At 46.4% G+C, this 18,780-nt stretch overlaps 1 protein-coding gene across 5 annotated transcripts in view; it reads right to left on the bottom strand.

Moving 5' to 3' along the window:
* LOC121532338 (transcriptional enhancer factor TEF-1) overlaps positions 1–18,780 on the bottom strand; it is an 89,308-nt gene that overhangs the window by 24,805 nt on the left and 45,723 nt on the right. For 4 of the 5 annotated variants that reach the window (XM_041838245.2, XM_041838247.2, XM_041838246.2 and 1 more), the window contains exon 3: positions 15,159–15,399. In XM_041838245.2, the coding sequence (XP_041694179.1) occupies positions 15,159–15,360 (202 nt within the window). In that variant the 5' untranslated portion in view covers positions 15,361–15,399. Of the gene's footprint in view, positions 1–15,158; positions 15,400–16,359; positions 16,410–18,780 lie in introns of those variants that run through there. The other variant, XM_045220866.1, reaches the window with a different exon arrangement.

Below are 18,780 nucleotides of genomic sequence, written 5' to 3'. Positions count from 1 at the left end.
ATTCTCATGTAAACCAAATCAATACTCACTAGTACACAGCTTCCCATCCCTCGTTTATAAACCTTTTTTATTTTTTTTAATAATTAAAAGTTAGCTAGTCGTTGGTGACAGTGTCAATGCACTGGATTTTACATGTAAAATATCTCTGAACTTAAGGGCCAAATCCAGTCACTACCTGCACCTCAGTCACTACCTCTCCAGAAGCAGAGGGGGTAAATGGCCATGTCACTAATGGTGCTAGCTACATACTCCAGCCTGCTTCTGCTCTGCTCTCTCCTCCAGCTAAGCCATGCTGGGATATTTGGCCTGGCCAACAGAGAGACAGCAGATTGCAACGGTCTAATGATGATGAGGCATCATGACAGGCCTCTCCACTCTTGGGATAAATGGTGGCAGAATGGAACCACAGCAGAGGCCTATCTGCTCCTCATCTAACCCAGCAGGAGATTGTCAATACTATTTAAAAACACAGATTTCTCTCTAGAGTTAATCGCTCTGACAAAATAATTGCAAAGTGACCTTTGGTGATGATGGCAGGAAAATGTCCCATTCTTCTCTGAATTGGATTACACTGTGGTGTGGTCGATAACTTCACAGACAACAAAGCATTAATACAGCACGTGGAGGAGGTATACAGTGGGGAAAAAAAGTATTTAGTCAGCCACCAATTGTGCAAGTTCTCCCACTTAAAAAGATGAGAGAGGCCTGTAATTTTCATCATAGGTAGACGTCAACGATGACAGACAAATTGAGAAAAAGAAATCCAGAAAATCACATTGTAGGATTTTTTATGAATTTATTTGCAAATTATGGTGGAAAATAAGTATTTGGTCACCTACAAACAAGCAAGATTTCTGGCTCTCACAGACCTGTAACTTCTTCTTTAAGAGGCTCCTCTGTCCTCCACTCGTTACCTGTATTAATGGAACCTGTTTGAACTTGTTATCAGTATAAAAGACACCTGTCCACAACCTCAAACAGTCACACTCCAAACTCCACTATGGCCAAGACCAAAGAGCTGTCAAAGGACACCAGAAACAAAATTGTAGACCTGCACCAGGCTGGGAAGACTGAATCTGCAATAGGTAAGCAGCTTGGTTTGAAGAAATCAAATGTGGGAGCAATTATTAGGAAATGGAAGACATACAAGACCACTGATAATCTCCCTCGATCTGGGGCTCCACGCAAGATCTCACCCCGTGGGGTCAAAATGATCACAAGAACGGTGAGCAAAAATCCCAGAACCACATGGGGGGACCTAGTGAATGACCTGCAGAGAGCTGGGACCAAAGTAACAAAGCCTACCATCAGTAACACACTACGCCGCCAGGGACTCAACTCCTGCAGTGCCAGACGTGTCCCCCTGCTTAAGCCAGTACATGTCCAGGCCCGTCTGAAGTTTGCTAGAGTGCATTTGGATGATCCAGAAGAAGATTGGGAGAATGTCATATGGTCAGATGAAACCAAAATATAACTTTTTGGTAAAAACTCAACTCGTCGTGTTTGGAGGACAAAGAATGCTGAGTTGCATCCAAAGAACACCATACCTACTGTGAAGCATGGGGGTGGAAACATCATGCTTTGGGGCTGTTTTTTCTGCAAAGGGACCAGGACGACTGATCCGTGTAAAGGAAAGAATGAATGGGGCCATGTATCGTGAGACTTTGAGTGAAAACCTCCTTCCATCAGCAAGGGCATTGAAGATGAAACGTGGCTGGGTCTTTCAGCATGACAATGATCCCAAACACACCGCCCGGGCAACGAAGGAGTGGCGTCGTAAGAAGCATTTCAAGGTCCTGGAGTGCCCTAGCCAGTCTCCAGATCTCAACCCCATAGAAAATCTTTGGAGGGAGTTGAAAGTCCGTGTTGCCCAGCGACAGCCCCAAAACATCACTGCTCTAGAGGAGATCTGCATGGAGGAATGGGCCAAAATACCAGCAACAGTGTGTGAAAACCTTGTGAAGACTTACAGAAAACGTTTGACCTGTGTCATTGCCAACAAAGGGTATATAACAAAGTATTGAGAAACGTTTGTTATTGACCAAATACTTATTTTCCACCATAATTTGCAAATAAATTCATAAAAAATCCTACAATGTGATTTTCTGGATATTTTTTTCTCATTTTGTCTGTCATAGTTGACGTGTACCTATGATGAAAATTACAGGCCTCTCTCATCTTTTTAAGTGGGAGAACTTGCACAATTGGTGGCTGACTAAATACTTTTTTCCCCCACTGTAGGTGTTGTGATCAGTCAGCCCCTAGCAGCCCTAGAGTTCCTCAGAGACTCCCACCATCCCCAGTCATTCCCCCCAGCCCCAGTCAATCCTCCCCCAGCCCCAGTCATCCCTCCCCCAGCCCTTGCCACTCCCCCCCACCCAGCCCTAGCATCTCCCCCCCAGCCCCACCCCCCCACCCCGCTCCAGTCACTCCCCACAGCCCCAGTCACCCCCCCAGCCCCAGTCACCCATCCAGCCATCCAGCCCCAGTCAATAAACATTGTTTAGAGGAAAAAGGCAGTTGCTATAGAGATAGTTACTAATTAACTGCATTGAGCGGAGGGAGCAGAGGGCTGAAGAGGGGCACTCAGTAGGCCCGGAACCTCGCTCTGCCTCACTCCGCCTCCTCTAGTGAGCAATCCAGGCCGTTCTGCCTCATTCCTCCAGTCTCTCAATGTTCAGATTCCAACACCGCCCAACACGGTACCGCAACGTCCCTCGTCAAACAATGTCTCACGTCGTGAGAGCTCAATCACTGTCTGTTGTCTCATAAGGATGCGACCCGGCGGACAGCAAATTAAGTTATTGAATACAGGCCATCTGTATGGTTCCAGTACTAACTAATGCAAACCATTGTATTTCTATCAACCAGCCCACTTTATCAGCCTAGAGCACCTATCTATCTGTTTCTCATCATCAGCTCTGGGATGAGAGTGAGGGCTCACAGCATAGTGATCGTCAACTAGATTTTAGTATAAAGGCACATCCATGGTCTGCTGTGTGGAGGATATGCATTGTGGACAAGGGAGATATTGGGTTGTGTTACAAGCTATATATCCTGGTACATGATGCATCAACCTGTGGATACGTCTCCCCGGTTAATACTGTGTGGCTGTGTCAGATTAGGGTCAGGCACTAGGACCCAGTGGACACGGCTAAGAGGAGAGGTTGGAGTGAGTTCTTCCCAGGCCCCCAGTGTCCGGTCTAGGAGCGTGAAGTCACAAGCTCTGTTGGTCGGCTACTGCGTAGCATCCTAGCGGTGACAAAAGCCCTGGTCTGCCCTAGAAAGCCGATGTAAATTACGATCGCCAGAACAGCCAAACATTTTTTGTTAAGACTGCCGTTTTGGGCTCTAGATTTAGTTTATTATGATCAAGTTCGGGATAAAAAGTTTATAGTCAGCCACCAATTGTGCAAGTTCTCCCACTTAAAAAGATGAGAGAGGCCTGTAATTTTCATCATAGGTACACGTCAACTATGACAGACAAAATGAGAAAAATAAATCCAGGAAATCACATTGTAGGATTTTTAAATGAATTTATTTGCAAATTATGGTGGAAAATAAGTATTTGGTCAATAACAAAAGTTTCTCAATACTTTGTTATATACCCTTTGTTGGCAATGACACAGGTCAAACGTTTTCTGTAAGTCTTCACAAGGTTTTCACACACTGTTGCTGGTATTTTGGCCCATTCCTCCATGCTGTCGCTGGGCAACACGGACTTTCAACTCCCTCCAAAGATTTTCTATGGGGTTGAGATCTGGAGACTGGCTAGGCCACTCCAGGACCTTGAAATGCTTCTTACGAAGCCACTCCTTTGTTGCCCGGGCGGTGTGTTTGGTATCATTGTCATGCTGAAAGACCCAGCCACGTTTCATCTTCAATGCCCTTGCTGATGGAAGGAGGTTTTCACTCAAAATCTCACGATACATGGCCCCATTCATTCTTTCCTTTACACGGATCAGTCGTCCTGGTCCCTTTGCAGAAAAACAGCCCCAAAGCATGATGTTTCCACCCCCCATGCTTCACAGTAGGTATGGTGTTCTTTGGATGCAACTCAGCATTCTTTGTCCTCCAAACACGACGAGTTGAGTTTTGACCAAAAAGTTATATTTTGGTTTCATCTGACCATATGACATTCTCCCAATCCTCTTCTGGATCATCCAAATGCACTCTAGCAAACTTCAGACGGGCCTGGGCATGTACTGGCTTAAGCAGGGGGACACGTCTGGCACTGCAGGATTTGAGTCCCTGGCGGCGTAGTGTGTTACTGATGGTAGGCTTTGTTACTTTGGTCCCAGCTCTCTGCAGGTCATTCACTAGGTCCTCCCGTGTGGTTCTGGGATTTGTGCTCACCGTTCTTGTGATCATTTTGACCCCACGGGGTGAGATCTTGCGTGGAGCCCCAGATCGAGGGAGATTATCAGTGGTCTTGTATGTCTTCCATTTCCTAATAATTGCTCCCACAGTTGATTTCTTCAAACCAAGCTGCTTACCTATTGCAGATTCAGTCTTCCCAGCCTGGTGCAGGTCTACAATTTTGTTTCTGGTGTCCTTTGACAGCTCTTTGGTCTTGGCCATAGTGGAGTTTGGAGTGTGACTGTTTGAGGTTGTGGACAGGTGTCTTTTATACTGATAACAAGTTCAAACAGGTGCCATTAATACAGGTAACGAGTGGAGGACAGAGGAGCCTCTTAAAGAAGAAGTTACAGGTCTGTGAGAGCCATAACTCTTGCTTGTTTGTAGGTGACCAAATACTTATTTTCCACCATAATTTGCAAATAAATTCATAAAAAATCCTACAATGTGATTTTCTGGATTATTTTCTCAATTTGTCTGTCATAGTTGACGTGTACCTATGATGAAAATTACAGGCCTCTCTCATCTTTTTAAGTGGGAGAACTTGCACAATTGCTGGCTGACTAAATACTTTTTTTCCCCACTGTAATTAAATAGTGATCCATTCTGACTACTACATTTGTCATCACACAGGACCAGGTGCTGACACAGACCAATCATGGGCCGGCAGGCTACGAAGAGGCTACCGGTTGACCATGGTCCTTTGCTAGTTACGACCACTTTCACCATGATCCGTAGCTTTTTTTTTGGTGCCATTCAGCAATATGGCGCGCTTCAAATGTAAATACTTCCGTCTTCATGCGCCATCAGGAGTTTTCCATAGGAATACGTGGATGACGTCAGCGCTATCACTATCTACTGGTTTTAATGTCTATGGTTTTTCCACAGTTCCAGTAATCACTGCTCAGTACTCAAACTCTACAGCCCTCTCAACCCCCTCTCTCGTCCTACCTACCTGATATGATTTTCTTTACATTTTAGTCATTTAGCAGACGCTCTTATCCAGAGCGACTTACAGTTATTGAGTGCACACATTTACATTCATTTTTATTTTCATATGATGACATTCATAAGTAATGTATAACAATTTGTAATACATTAGAATAAACTACATTGACACATCCACAAGGTATACTGGCCCAGGTATACTGGCCCAGTTTCCACTGATTCATTTGTATTATTAGGGCTCTATTCATTAACCCATATTGCGGAAATTCAGCGTTACAGAGTGATTGAAATTTAAAGGAAATGTTCCCGCGTTAGCGGAGACTGCATTCACGGTAAACGCTGCACATGTCGGCTCAATTGGAAATTACCTTTCAATTTCTATTGTGCAATCTGTAACACTTCAGCGATACAGATTGAATAGAGCCCTTAAGTGCCATTAAGTGTTTTAAGTGTTTTTTAAGTAAAATCCCAGATGGATCATTCTTATGTCTAGAGATGGTAAACAAACAAGCAACTGAGTCTAGAATATATCCAATACGGAGTCTGGAACATATCCAATACTGAGGACCTCTGCTCTACCCTGTTCTGATCCCACTCAATAAATCACAACCCTGAAGCAGAGATAACACGTCTGTCAACACACTCAGACAGGGATTGATCTAGTCGGGCAAAATTCAATAAACAAAAACTCAAGCACTAAGTAGATGACTCTATTTGACTCCATTGTGTGTCAAGAGCCTCAGAAACAACCTGAAGACATTATACAGCACAGCATGCATGCACTGTTGAATTATACACAACAATGTATAGAAGTATACACACTTATAACCAGCAGAAGTTCCCAAAAAGTTCCCAAAGTGCTGTTACTACTGACCCTAAAATAGTTTCTGGTTTCTCCATATCTTACATCAGATTTCTGACTCTATAAGAGGCCTGAGTTTGAAACAGACTGTAAGCTTGGGTAGTGAGGTCACATGAGAGCAGTGGCGACCCACAATATATATACAGTACCAGTCAAAAGTTTGGACACACAAGGGTTTTTCTTTATTTTTACATTTTTCTACATTGTAGAATAATAGTGAAGACATCAAAACAATGAAATAACACATATGGAATCATGTAGTAACCAAAAAAGTGTTAAACAAATCAAAACATATTTTAGATTCTTCAAAGTAGCCACCCTTTGCCTTGATGACAGCTTTGCACACTCTTGGCATTCTCTCAACCAGCTTCACCTGGAATGCTTTTCCAACAGTCTTAAAGGAGTTCCCACATATGCTGAGTACTTGTTGGCTGCTTTTCCTTCACTCTGCGGTCCAACTCATCCCAAACCATCTCAATTGGGTTGAGGTCGGGTGATTGTGGAGGCCAGGTCATCTGATGCAGCACTCCATCACTCTCCTTCTTGGTCAAATAGCCCTTACACAGCCTGGAGGTGTGTTGGGTCATTGTCCTGTTGAAAAACAAATTATAGTCCCACTAAGCACAAATCAGATGGGATGGCGTATCGCTGCAGAATGCTGTGGTAACAATACTGGTTAAGTGTGCCTTGAATTCTAAATCAATCACAGACAGTGTCACCAGTAAAGCAACCCAAAACCATCACAACTCCTCCATGCTTCACGGTGGGAAGCACACATGCAGAGATAATCAGTTCAACTATACAATAATCAAAACCAAATATTTCAAATTTGGACTCATCAGACCAAAAGGACAGATTTCCACCGGTCTAATGTACATTGCTCGTGTTTCTTGGCCCAAGCAGGTGTCTTCGTATTGGCATCCTTTAGTAGTTGTTTCTTTGCAGCAATTCGACCATGAAGGCCTGATTCACGCAGTCTCCTCTGAACAGTTGATGTTGAGATGTGTCTGTTACTTGAACTCTGTGAAGCATTTATTTGGGCTGCAATTTCTGAGGCTGGTAACTAATTAACTTATCCTCTGCAGCAGAGGTAACTCTGGGTCTTCCTTTCCTGTGGTGGTCCTCATGAGAGCCAGTTTCATCATAGCGCTTGATGGTTTTTGCGACTGCACTTGAAGAAACTTTCAAAGTTCTTGACATTTTCCGGATTGACTGACCTTCATGTCTTAAAGTAATGATGGACTGTCGTTTCTCTTTTGCTTATTTGAGCTGTTCTTGCCATAATATGGACTTGGTCTTTTACCAAATAGGGCTATCTTCTGTATACCCCCCCTACCTTGTCACAACACAACTGATTGGCTCAAACGCATTAAGAAGGAAAGAAATTCCACAAATTAACTTTTAACAAGGCACACCTGTTAATTGAAATGCATTCCAGGTGACTACCTCATGAAGCTGGTTGAGATAATGCCAAGAGTGTGCAAAGCTGTCATCAAGGCAAAGGGTGGCTACTATGAAGAATCTCAAATATAAAATAGATTTGATTTGTTTAACACTCTTTTGGTTACTACCTGATTCCATATGTGCTATTTCATAGTTTTGATGTCTTCACTATTATTCTACAATGTAGAAAATAGTAAAAATAAAGAAAAACCCTGGAATGAGTAGGTGTGTCCAAACTTTTGACTGGTACTGTATATCTATATGCTAAAATAATTTTGGCCTGTTTTGCATGTAATTTTGGCATTAATACGTGTCACATATCAGTTTGCAAACAATGTAAAAATAAAATAAAAAAAAACAGATTTAATAAAGCCGCATACAAATATGGTCTCTTTTTTGCTTTCATGAGTAAGGCAGCTCCAAAATGAAGGTGTTTCAAGGGTCTCTTTTTCAAGCTTAAAAGGATATACATTCACATGCAACACCATGGGCCAGCATGACTTCTGCCGCGTTCAAAACAACTGGAAACTCGGAACTGGGGAAACTCAGTCTTCAGTGAGTTCAAGACAACTCGGAATCTTGGGCCTCTTCCTAGAGCTCCGACCTGAAGATCACTGGTGTCATGATTCAACCTTGTTTTTTTCCGAGTCCCCAGTTGTCTTGAAAGCACCAAAAATCCAGAGAATGCCAGAATTTCATGACAAAATTTTGCGCCACCTTCCTGTTTAAGTGAGCACAGTACAACAAGGTGAGTCCAAAAATGTATTGTATGCTGCTGCATAAATTATGTAATATGCCAGGGAGATATGTATACTGTAGCTAAGAAAGTAATACTAAGTGTATGTTGTGTAGTAAGCTGTTAGTAGCCCATGTGCCTCACCCTAATCATTTGGTCCCTTTCCCCCTCATAACTTAGCCTACTGTTCTGACTTGGTAGTGCACATGTAGCCTATAGCCTGTTTTATAGAAATGTCACCATGCCTCACAGTCGTGTGATTCACTCAAATTAAATTATGACAAACACTTTACTCAGTAGGTCACTCCCATATAATTATATGGTCACTCCCACTAAGGCCAACTTTGAATCGCTGATATCGATAGTTACCGGAGTTGTAACTCCAGTTCTATGAGTGGAGCGGAGCTCTGCTCCTATTGGTTTACCCTGCTGCCTAGGCAGCGAACAGCCTGAGACAAAATTATGCACACACCTGGAGCCAATAGGAGTACAGGTGTCCCTATAAGAGGAGACGCTTCCCCTCAATCAGCCTCCCGAGAAATTATCTTCAGCAAGACTGGAGGGTCGGCAGGGCCTTAAGTCCTATGGGGCTCCGCTCCACTCATAGAACTGGAGTTACAACTCCAGTAACTATCGTTCTATATCGTGGAGCTCCGCCACATAGGGGAGCTCTGCTCCTATTGGTTTAAGGTGGAGTGCAACGCTCCAAAATGTACTCCCTGCCGAGCCCAACACTTCCCACCTAAATGAAAAGGTTGGGGCTAGCAATGGCTGCGACCAAGTCCCACAGTACTGTAACACACTGTGTCACAATATACTGTGTCCTCGGTACAAATCCGCCCCACCTAGTCCAATGGCATTGCCAATGTCTAGTGGGCAGATAACCAGAATATGAGTCATACTAATCTGAACCAGCAGATAGATGACGTCACAATTCCGTCAATATTTTATGACCGGTCCAATAGTAATGTAACAAAGTTACAAAAACTATTTCTCTCATCATTCCGCCCCAACCCAGTAACACTGGTGGGCAGATTAATAACATTCCCTCTACTGTACTGAACATGTCAGTCAGGAGTCATGTCATATATGTCTCCCTCTAACAGGAGCGGACCTGAAAGAGACCTACCCCTTTAGTCCTGCATTCCTTTCTCCTAGCTCAAGGCCTCCCATCAGCTACGCTGAGTACAGATCGAGCCAAAGAGTTAGAAGACATGTCCAAGAGATAGAAACGGATAAATGGAGACGGTGACGACCACGACGCCGCTGCACAAATATCCTCTACCCCTGTTCCTCTGAAAAGGGCAGTAGAAGCCGCTACTCCAAGAGTGGAGTGGGCCCTTATACCCTGAGGCAATTGTCGCCCCGCTGCCTCATAAACTGTCTCAATGCCTTTGCAAAGCCAATGAGACAGACGCTGTTTTGAAAGTGGTCTACCTAGTGCAGCCGCACCGTGACACACAAACAGCTGAGGCGATGACCTAATCGCTGCTGTGCGCTCAACGTAACATGCCAAAGCGTGCACTGGGCACAGGCGATGGGGAGGGGGAGAAAAAGCCCACAGCTCCACGGTCTGTGATCTATATGAACTCCTAATAACCTTCGGCACAAATGCCGGGTTAGGACGTAACACCGCTCTGCTCAGATCGCCATTAATGGCAAGGCAGTCGGCTCTCGTCGAAAGAGCACACAAATCACTGACACGCTTAGCAGTAGTCAAAGCGAGCAACAGTGCCGTCTTCAAAGACAGCATCTTGAGGGGAATTTGATTCAATGGTTCGAACGGCGACTCACAGGAGCGCTTCGAGTATCAGAGCCAAATCCCACTGAGGAACCGTGACCCTAGGCATTGGCCTAAGCCGCCGTGTTCCTAAAAGGAAACGTTTCACCAGAGGGTGGCTGAAGACAGTGTCTCTGCCAAACCCCTCATGACAAGCCGAAATCGGCACTGCAAACACCTTAATGGTGGCGGGCGATCGTTGCTTATCAAATAAAAACTGTAGAAACGAGAGAACACTCTCAACCTGACAGCACACGGGGTCCACATTTTCTGTGGCACACCACTGTGAAAACACGTTCCATTTGCTGGCATACACCCTGGAAGTGGAACTGGCACGTGAACCCTGTATGGTCCTGATTACAGAATCAGATAACCCACGGCGCTCTAGCCTGTCCCTCTCAGCAGCCAAGCCTTCAGTGGTTGGCCGATTATAGACAATTGCCCTATCGCACCTCCCGCCTGAGACAACGCGTCCCGTTGATGTGGAATTGGCCAAGGTGGCGCAATCAACATCGGAATCATCTCCGCGAACCATGGAGCCCCTGGGCGATCGGGAGCCACCAATATGATAGCCAGGGTGAGATCAGGCGGGCTGTCAAACAGTGGGAGAATGCAGGACAGCGGTGGGAAAGCATACAGGAGAACCCTCCCCAGTGGCGGTTCGTCCTGAGCTCGAAGAGAGAACCAAAAAGGGCAATGCGCGTCTACGCGTGACGCGAATGGATCTCCCGAACCATTCCCAAATCTGGAGAACGATGTTCGGGTGCAGACGCCACTGGTCGTCTCGAGGACCCCCTCGAGACATGATGTCTGCCCCTACGTTCACGTAGCCTGGAATGTGTACTGCTCTCAATGAGCGAAGGTGCTCGTGAGCCCACAGCCACAATTCCTCCGCCGCCCGGTGGAGTGCAGGAGACCTGACTCCTCCCTGGCGATTGATGTGGGCTACTGTGGTTCGGTTGACTGACCAGGCCAGCACATCGCGACCCCGAAGGGTAGACACGAAGTGGGTCAGAACCAGTAGAACCGTTTCCAACTCTAAGAGGTTGATGTGATGACTCGAAAGAGGCCACACACCTCCTATCGCTTGGGTCTGACATGTCCCTCCCCATCCAGTCAGAGAGGCATCTGTAAACACTGGAATGTAGGAGGACACTTTGCCTATTGGGACTCCGTGTGTGAGAACACGCGGGTCTCTCCAATCGTTCAGATCTGCACTGAGCGAGAGGGGAACCACCACCAACCGACGACGATGACGCACTGGGTCTAGTCACAGTTGGATGAACCATCGCTGTATCCTGCGCATGCGCAGGAGTCCCAGCGGAACCACGAAATGGGCAGACGACATGAGACCCAAGAGTGACATGACCGAAAGCGCTGTTACCGTGTGATTTAGACGAAACCGTCGTAGGGCTAGCAACATAGCAACCCTTCGAGGGTCCGAAATTCGAGCCCTCATCGTCAGTGTCTATCTGTATCCCAGATAGACAATCTGATGACTGGGCCAGGGTGCGCTCTTTTTCCAATTCACAGCGAACCCCAGACGCGTGAGATGAATCACTGTCTGTGTCGTGTGAGTACACGCCAGCTCTGCTGACGGGGCGAGAACCAGTAGGTCGTCTAGGTAGGCTAGTAGCCTTATTCCCTGATGACGCAACAGTTCCAATGCCGCCCCCACACATTTGGAAAACATGCGAGATGCTAGGGCGTACCCGAATGGCATCCTCGTGAACTCGTACGCCACCCCTTGAAAGGTGAACCGCAGAAACTTCCTGTGACGCGGCTGCACCGGCACATGAAAGTACGCGTCCTTTAGGTCTATGCTCGTACAAAAGTCTCCCTTCTGGACACATTCCAGTAGACATTTTGTCGTTAGCATTCGTAAGGGCCGTTTGGCTACGCTCTCGTTGAGAATGCGTAAATCCAATATCGGCCTCATTTCCCCTGTCTTTTTCGGCACCAGGAAATATGGCGAATATTGTCCTTTGTTCCTTTGCTCCCAGGGAACTACTGTGACTGCCTCCTTCGCCAAAAGTTCCGTAATCTCTGCAACGAGAGCGGCAACTTTTTTGGCCGTTTTCATCACAGTCTCCACCACCTTCCTGAATGGGGAAGGGGTCCGATGGAATTGGATGGCATAACCCTTCTGCAACGTCTGGTCTAACCAGAGGGAGAGGGTACAGCTTAGTCGCAGAGAAAGCAGAAGAGCGCGAAGCTGTGGTACATTCAGTAGGAAGGACCTGTATTCCTCTACGGCCCTCGCCGCCGCTGTTCCCCAGCACTGAAGTGGTGGAACAGCCCAAGGCGGGCCTCCCAAGAAAGGGAGAGGAAACATTAGCGCGTTCTGAGAGAAACGAGGGCGCCGATACGTTGGTTAAACTCGTAACCTCGATATCCCGGCCCTCCGTGAACGCAGCACGGGTCTGAACTGCACTGACCGAGTCGTTAGCATGAGACAGAGCGCCATCCCCGAATAGCGATTGCGTCATCATTCCATTACCTGGCTGTGACTGCAGTCTGCTATGTGAGACCTTCACTACAGCACTCCTAGAAGTCTGTAATGTGAGGTCTTTATGAGGTAAAACAAGGCGGCGCCTTGTTACCTTTTTATCACCTGCCTCATGTGTGTGTTCAACTACGTACCCTTGGTGGGCTGAGCTACACTCAGAGTGGTGAGAGAGAGAGAGAGAGTGAAGGAGTCTGAACGTTCTCGGATGTATCATGGAAAAGGGGCTCTTTTGTGGCAGTCAATTGGAGCCAACTCTTTTTTCAAAACATCAACAACAAACAGTTCCCTCCATACCCTCAACAGAAGGGTGGGGGGGAATAGTGGGCACAGTCGGACCAGCCACTGCGCCGTCTCCCATTCTCGCCCCCTCACCACGTCATTGGCGCCGTCTCTTCTGGCCACCCCTCGGGTGCTTCCAAGAATGCGCTCTGACGACCTCTTGTCAACGGCACGGTCGGGACCTCTGGCTCCACAGGAGGGGCGGGGCCCGCTTCTCTGCTGCCGGAAGTCGCTGCATGGCGCCGGGCACGACGCCTCGCTGTAGACCCCTGTCTTCTTGAGGCGGTGGAGCTTGACGGTCGTTTCAGTGCAGGGCCGAGTCTTCCTGCCAATGGCAGGTGTCTGGCCAGCTGCTTCCTCTCCTCGTCAAGCCTCATAAAACGCTCCGTCGTATCCTTGAAGGCGACCCCAAACAGGCCGTCGTCAGAGATGGGGGTGTTCAGTAACGCGGCTCAGTCTGTCTCTTTCATTGCTGTCATAGATAGCCAAAGGTGTCGTTCCACCACCACCGAAGTGGTCATGGACCTCCCCGCACACACAGCTGATGCCTGCGTAAAGTGGAGAATAGCGCCAGAAATTCTGGACGCCTCTTCCACTTCCTCCCCAGTGAGCTCAGACTTACCTGTTGTTAGGCGGGACAGAGAGGCTGCTAGGAGGGCAATATTATTTGCCGCTGCTACGGCCTGGGCTCCTAACACGAAGGACTTCTCAACCAGCTGTGCTGTGAGTCGGTCCTTCTGTGTGGGTAGAACGGCTTTCTTGGACGAGGGCCAGGGACTCGAACCCGGCACGAGATATGCAGCCAGGGCGCTCTCTAGCCTGGGGATTCCCCTAGAAAAGCCCTGCTGTCTGCCTTCCACTCTGTTGAATTGGAGGTACGCCTTAGCCGGCGAACGCGCTGTTAAAAGGTGCCTCCCATGAGCCCTCCACATACTTACCAAGCGAGGGCATGGTCGGTGCCATAGGCTCCGCCGCCCTCCTGGGCCTGGAATAAGGACCGCCCTCCATCATATCCACTTCCGGGTTGGAGGGAATGGGGGGCAGCTTAATCTGCAGGCGCTCGGCAGCCCTCTCGATGAGCCCTAGAAAGTCAGAGCGCAGAGAGGCTGTGGCGTATGATGTGGCTGCTGAATTCTCAGAGCCCGCATCATCATCGCCCAGGGATGAAAAAGACCTTGCCCTTTCCAATGGAAATGGGGTCTTAAAATCATGGATCAGAGGAATTGATTGTTCCGCTGGAATATCCATTTCTTCCCCAATATCCCTGTCATCCCCTGAGTCAGCGCCCTCAGAGGATGCCTCAGAAGCTGAGGCTAACACTGATAGCACATCCTCAAGAGGAATATCCCCCCTGAAAAATGCCCACCACTGCTCCTCTCTTTCAATGAAAGGAGGGCGCAGCTGGCGCATAGTGGGGGATCTATGAGGCTATCTCTGGCGTGCTGAGACCCAAGACACACAAAACATAAGTCGTGGGGGTCAGCAGCCGCCATAGAGGAACAGCGACATTGAGCTCTGAAAATAGCTTTTGGGGGTGGAAAATCTCCTGGTGTGCTCATTTTAGGACGACGTCGATGATCTGGAAAATCGACAGCGTTTTCTTCGTCCTGAGTCTTTGTCTTCTTATCGGCTTCTTCAGTCCAGTCCAGTCCCTGAAGATAAAGGGAGGCTGATTGAGGGGAAGCATCCCCTCTTATAGGGACACCTGTACTCCTATTGGCTGCAGGTGTGTGCATAATTTTGTCTCAGGCTGTTCGCTGCCTAGGCAGCTGGGTAAACCAATAGGAGCAGAGCTCCTCTATGGGGCGGAGTTCCACGATATAGAACCTAGGCTTATATGCGCTGTGCGAAATAGCCCGGGGACGAGGTTACATGAGAACAGACAGAGAGGGAGAGTGTGTGTGAAAAACAGGGGAAGGGGGAGGGGGCAGAGAGTACGGCGCAGCTGGTGGCAGACGCACGACCATCTGCTCCCCACTAATGGTTCACACTAGCTTCAGTTCTAAACCCCTGCCTCCCTCCTGTAGCACTCAAGGCCTCCAGCAGAGACTCACTGGTCACGTCTCTAACTCACAGCACTTTCACACTCTCACTAACTTCCAGAAACACTGTACAGTATGTGTTCCTTCTAATAATTCTAACTAAATATAGCTCCCACATTCTCCACTTCTGTGAACAATAGCCCAGTTCTGACAGCCTTTGTTGGAGTTCTTCTCTTCCTCCTTCCTTGTAACCTACTCACCATACATCTTTCCCTCGTCTGAGAGGATGATCTTTCTGCGCCCACAGGGGGGGTAGATGGCAAGCGCCTCCTGGAAGCTCTGCTCGATGTCGGGGCTCCACACCCCCTCGGGGTCCCCGTCCATGCCCTTGTCGGCCTCGTCGCTCATCCTCTCCATGTCGTCTGCAGGGCTCTCGCTTCCGCTCCAGCTGCTATGGTCCATTGTGGCGGTGCGCTCGTCCAAGCCCAGGCTCTGAGCACACTAGGGGGAGAACATGGAGAGGAGCAGCGGAACAGACAGACAGTCAGAGCAGAATGTAAACCAATGATTTATATTTACACTAGTTGACTGATAGAGTTCACCGTGCCTCCATCTTGGCACTCCCCCACCGTTGTAATGTTTTTTCTCGCAAACTATAGAAATGCATTTATTGTCTACTTTCCTTTTTGCTACACGTATTATATTACAGATACCTTAATGCATACTTTTAAATTATATTATGTGAGCTAAACATAAAAGTAAAAAATAAAAACATTTTCCTTAAAGTATAATTTTTTAGAGATGATCAATGTTACTGTCCCAACTACAACAAAACAAATACATGTAATTTTGTCCTTGAAATATTTCATTTGAATACTGTAGAATTCCATTCATTCCTATGGAGGACTGCTCCTACTGGGGAGTGCCAATATGGCCGACCGGAGGCTTCAAAGCCTCAATGGCCAATACATGGCATCAGCAATCCAGGGTTTACAGTGCCTTCAGAAAGTATTCACACCCCTTGACTTTTTCCACATTTTATTGTGTTACAGCTTGAATTTAAAATGGATTCAATTGAAATTTTGTGTCACAGGCCTAGACACAATACTCCATGATGTCAAAGTGGAATTATGTTTTTAGATTTTTAAAAACAAATTAATTAAAAATGAAAAGCTGAAATGTCTTGAGTCAATAAGTATTTGACCCCTTTGTTATGGCAAGCCTAAATAAGTTCAGGAGTAAAACTGTGCTTAACAAGTCACATTATAAGTCGCACAGACTCACTATATGTGCAATAATAGTGCTTAACATGATTTTTGAATGACTACCTCATCTCTGTACCCTACACATACAATTATATGTTAGGTCCCTCAGTCGAGCAATGATTTTCAAACATAGATTCAACCACAAAGACCAGGGAGGTTTTCCAATGGCCAGCGCCTCCTGGAAGCTCTGCTCAATGTCGGGGCTCCACACCCCCTCGGGGTCCCCGTCCATGCCCTTGTCGGCCTCGTCGCTCATCCTCTCATCTACTTGAAAATCTATGGTAAGACTTGAAAATGGTGGTCTAGCAATGATCAACAACCATTTTGACAGCGCTTGAAGAATTAAAAAAATAATACATGGGCAAATGTTGCACAATCCAGGTGTGGAAAGCTCTTACATTTACCCAGAAAGACTCACAGCTGTAATCGCTGCCAAAGATGCTTCTACAAAGTACTGACTCAGGGGGTGTGAATACTTACATAACTGAGATATTTCTGTATTTCGTTTTCAATAAATTTGCAAACATTTCTAAAAACATGTTTTCACTTTGTTATTATGGGGTACTGTGTGTAGATGGGTGAGATACTTTTTTTGGAATATATTTCAGGCTGTAACAACAAAATGTGGAATATGGGGGTATGAAATAAGGGGTATGAATACTTTAAGGCACCGTATACATCATTTGTGTAAACCAGCTGCCTCCAGCACCACCACAGAGCGCAGAACAGAGCAGCGAAGCGCAGGCCTGGCTCACCCTGGCCTGGGCAACCGCAGCAGTGCAGGGGGAAGGAAGCGAACACGAGAGAGACAACGATAGGTGGTGGGCCGAAGCCGAAAAACGTGAAGTTGATCGATCCCCGTCGAGGTAGGAGCACATTTTTTGTATATGACAGTAAAACATTCTTATGATGACTATAACATTTGTTGACACCTTCAATTCTTGCACATTTTCTCATACAAAGGGTATTTCAACACTGTCGGCACAGGCAAATTTGCCGTACTGCTAAACTTGGAACCAAATCAGAACCCCCGTACATACCCCTCGTGATGAAGGCAGCCAACTGCCTGCTTCTATCTACGATGTAAACACAGCCTCTTGTGAAAACATGAGCTGCTGTCTGATGAAGAGGAACAGATATAGCCAGCTCCCAAAGACTGAAATAATATAAATATCTGTTTGAGTGCACTTGAAATATGCAGCATGCAATATGAATTGTCTTGATCAAATGAAGAGGTACAGTAACTCTGTTTACCATTTAGCCAATGTATTGAAAGCTAGCCAATGTTACAGTTTGACTAGCCTAGGCAGCTACTGTAAATGTCAATTTGTGTTTCATTACCTATCTCTGTCAGTGAATTCAATTTTTGAATCATGTTTTGGCATGATTATGTCTAATTTTTTTCATGAAAATAGCTGCAGGCTTAAAGAAACATGAAATCATATACTTTGAATAGAAACCCAAATAAATCATGTAGATAGTAAGGTGTGTGTAATGTATGCTAGAATGGAGGTTGAAAAACAACAGCTGCATATACATATTAGCCGAGTGGTGTAAAGTACTTAAGTAAAAATACTTTAAGGTACTACTTAAGTAGTTTTTTGGGGGTATGTGTACTTTACTATTTATACAGTGAGGGACAAAAGTATTTGATCCCCTGCTGATTTTGTACGTTTGCCCACTGACAAAGAAATGATCAGTCTATAATTTTAATGGTAGATTTATTTGAACAGTGAGAGACAGAATAACAACAAAAAAATCCAGAAAAACACATGTCAAAAATCTTATAAATTGATTTGCATTTTAAATGAGGGAAATAAGTATTTGACCCCCTCTCAATCAGAAAGATTTCTGGCTCCCAGGTGTCTTTTATACAGGTAACGAGCTGAGATTAGGAGCACACTCTTAAAGGGAGTGCTCCTAATCTCAGCTTGTTACCTGTATAAAAGACACCTGTCCACAGAAGCAATCAATCAATCAGATTCCAAACTCTCCACCATGGCCAAGACCAAAGAGCTCTCCAAGGATGTCAGGGACAAGATTGTAGACCTACACAAGGCTGGAATGGGCTACAAGACCATCGCCAAGCAGCTTGGTGAGAAGGTGACAACAGTTGGTGTGATTATTCGCAAATGGAAGAAACACAAAATAACTGTCAATCTCCCTCGGCCTGCAAGATCTCACCTCATGGAGTTGCAATGATCATGAGAACAGTGAGGAATCAGCCCAGAACTACACGGGAGGATCTTGTCAATGATCTCAAGGCAGCTGGGACCATAGTCACCAAGAAAACAATTGGTAACACACTACGCCGTGAAGGACTGAAATCCTGCAGCGCCCGCAAGGTCCCCCTGCTCAAGAAAGCACATATACAGGGCCGTCTGAAGTTTGCCAATGAACATCTGAATGATTCAGAGGAGAACTGGGTGAAAGTGGTGGTCAGATGAGACCAAAATGGAGCTCTTTGGCATCAACTCAACTCGGCGTGTTTGGAGGAGGAGGAATGCTGCCTATGACCCCAAGAACACTATCCCCACCGTCAAACACGGAGGTGGAAACATTATGCTTTGGGGGTGTTTTTCTGCTAAGGGGACAGGACAACTTCACTGCATCAAAG

Source organism: Coregonus clupeaformis, chromosome 6, assembly GCF_020615455.1.
Source record: "Coregonus clupeaformis isolate EN_2021a chromosome 6, ASM2061545v1, whole genome shotgun sequence".
In the NCBI taxonomy this organism is placed as follows: Eukaryota; Metazoa; Chordata; class Actinopteri; order Salmoniformes; family Salmonidae; genus Coregonus; species Coregonus clupeaformis.
Note: the sequence above shows the minus strand (reverse complement) of the source record. Positions and strands in the feature narration are given on the sequence as shown.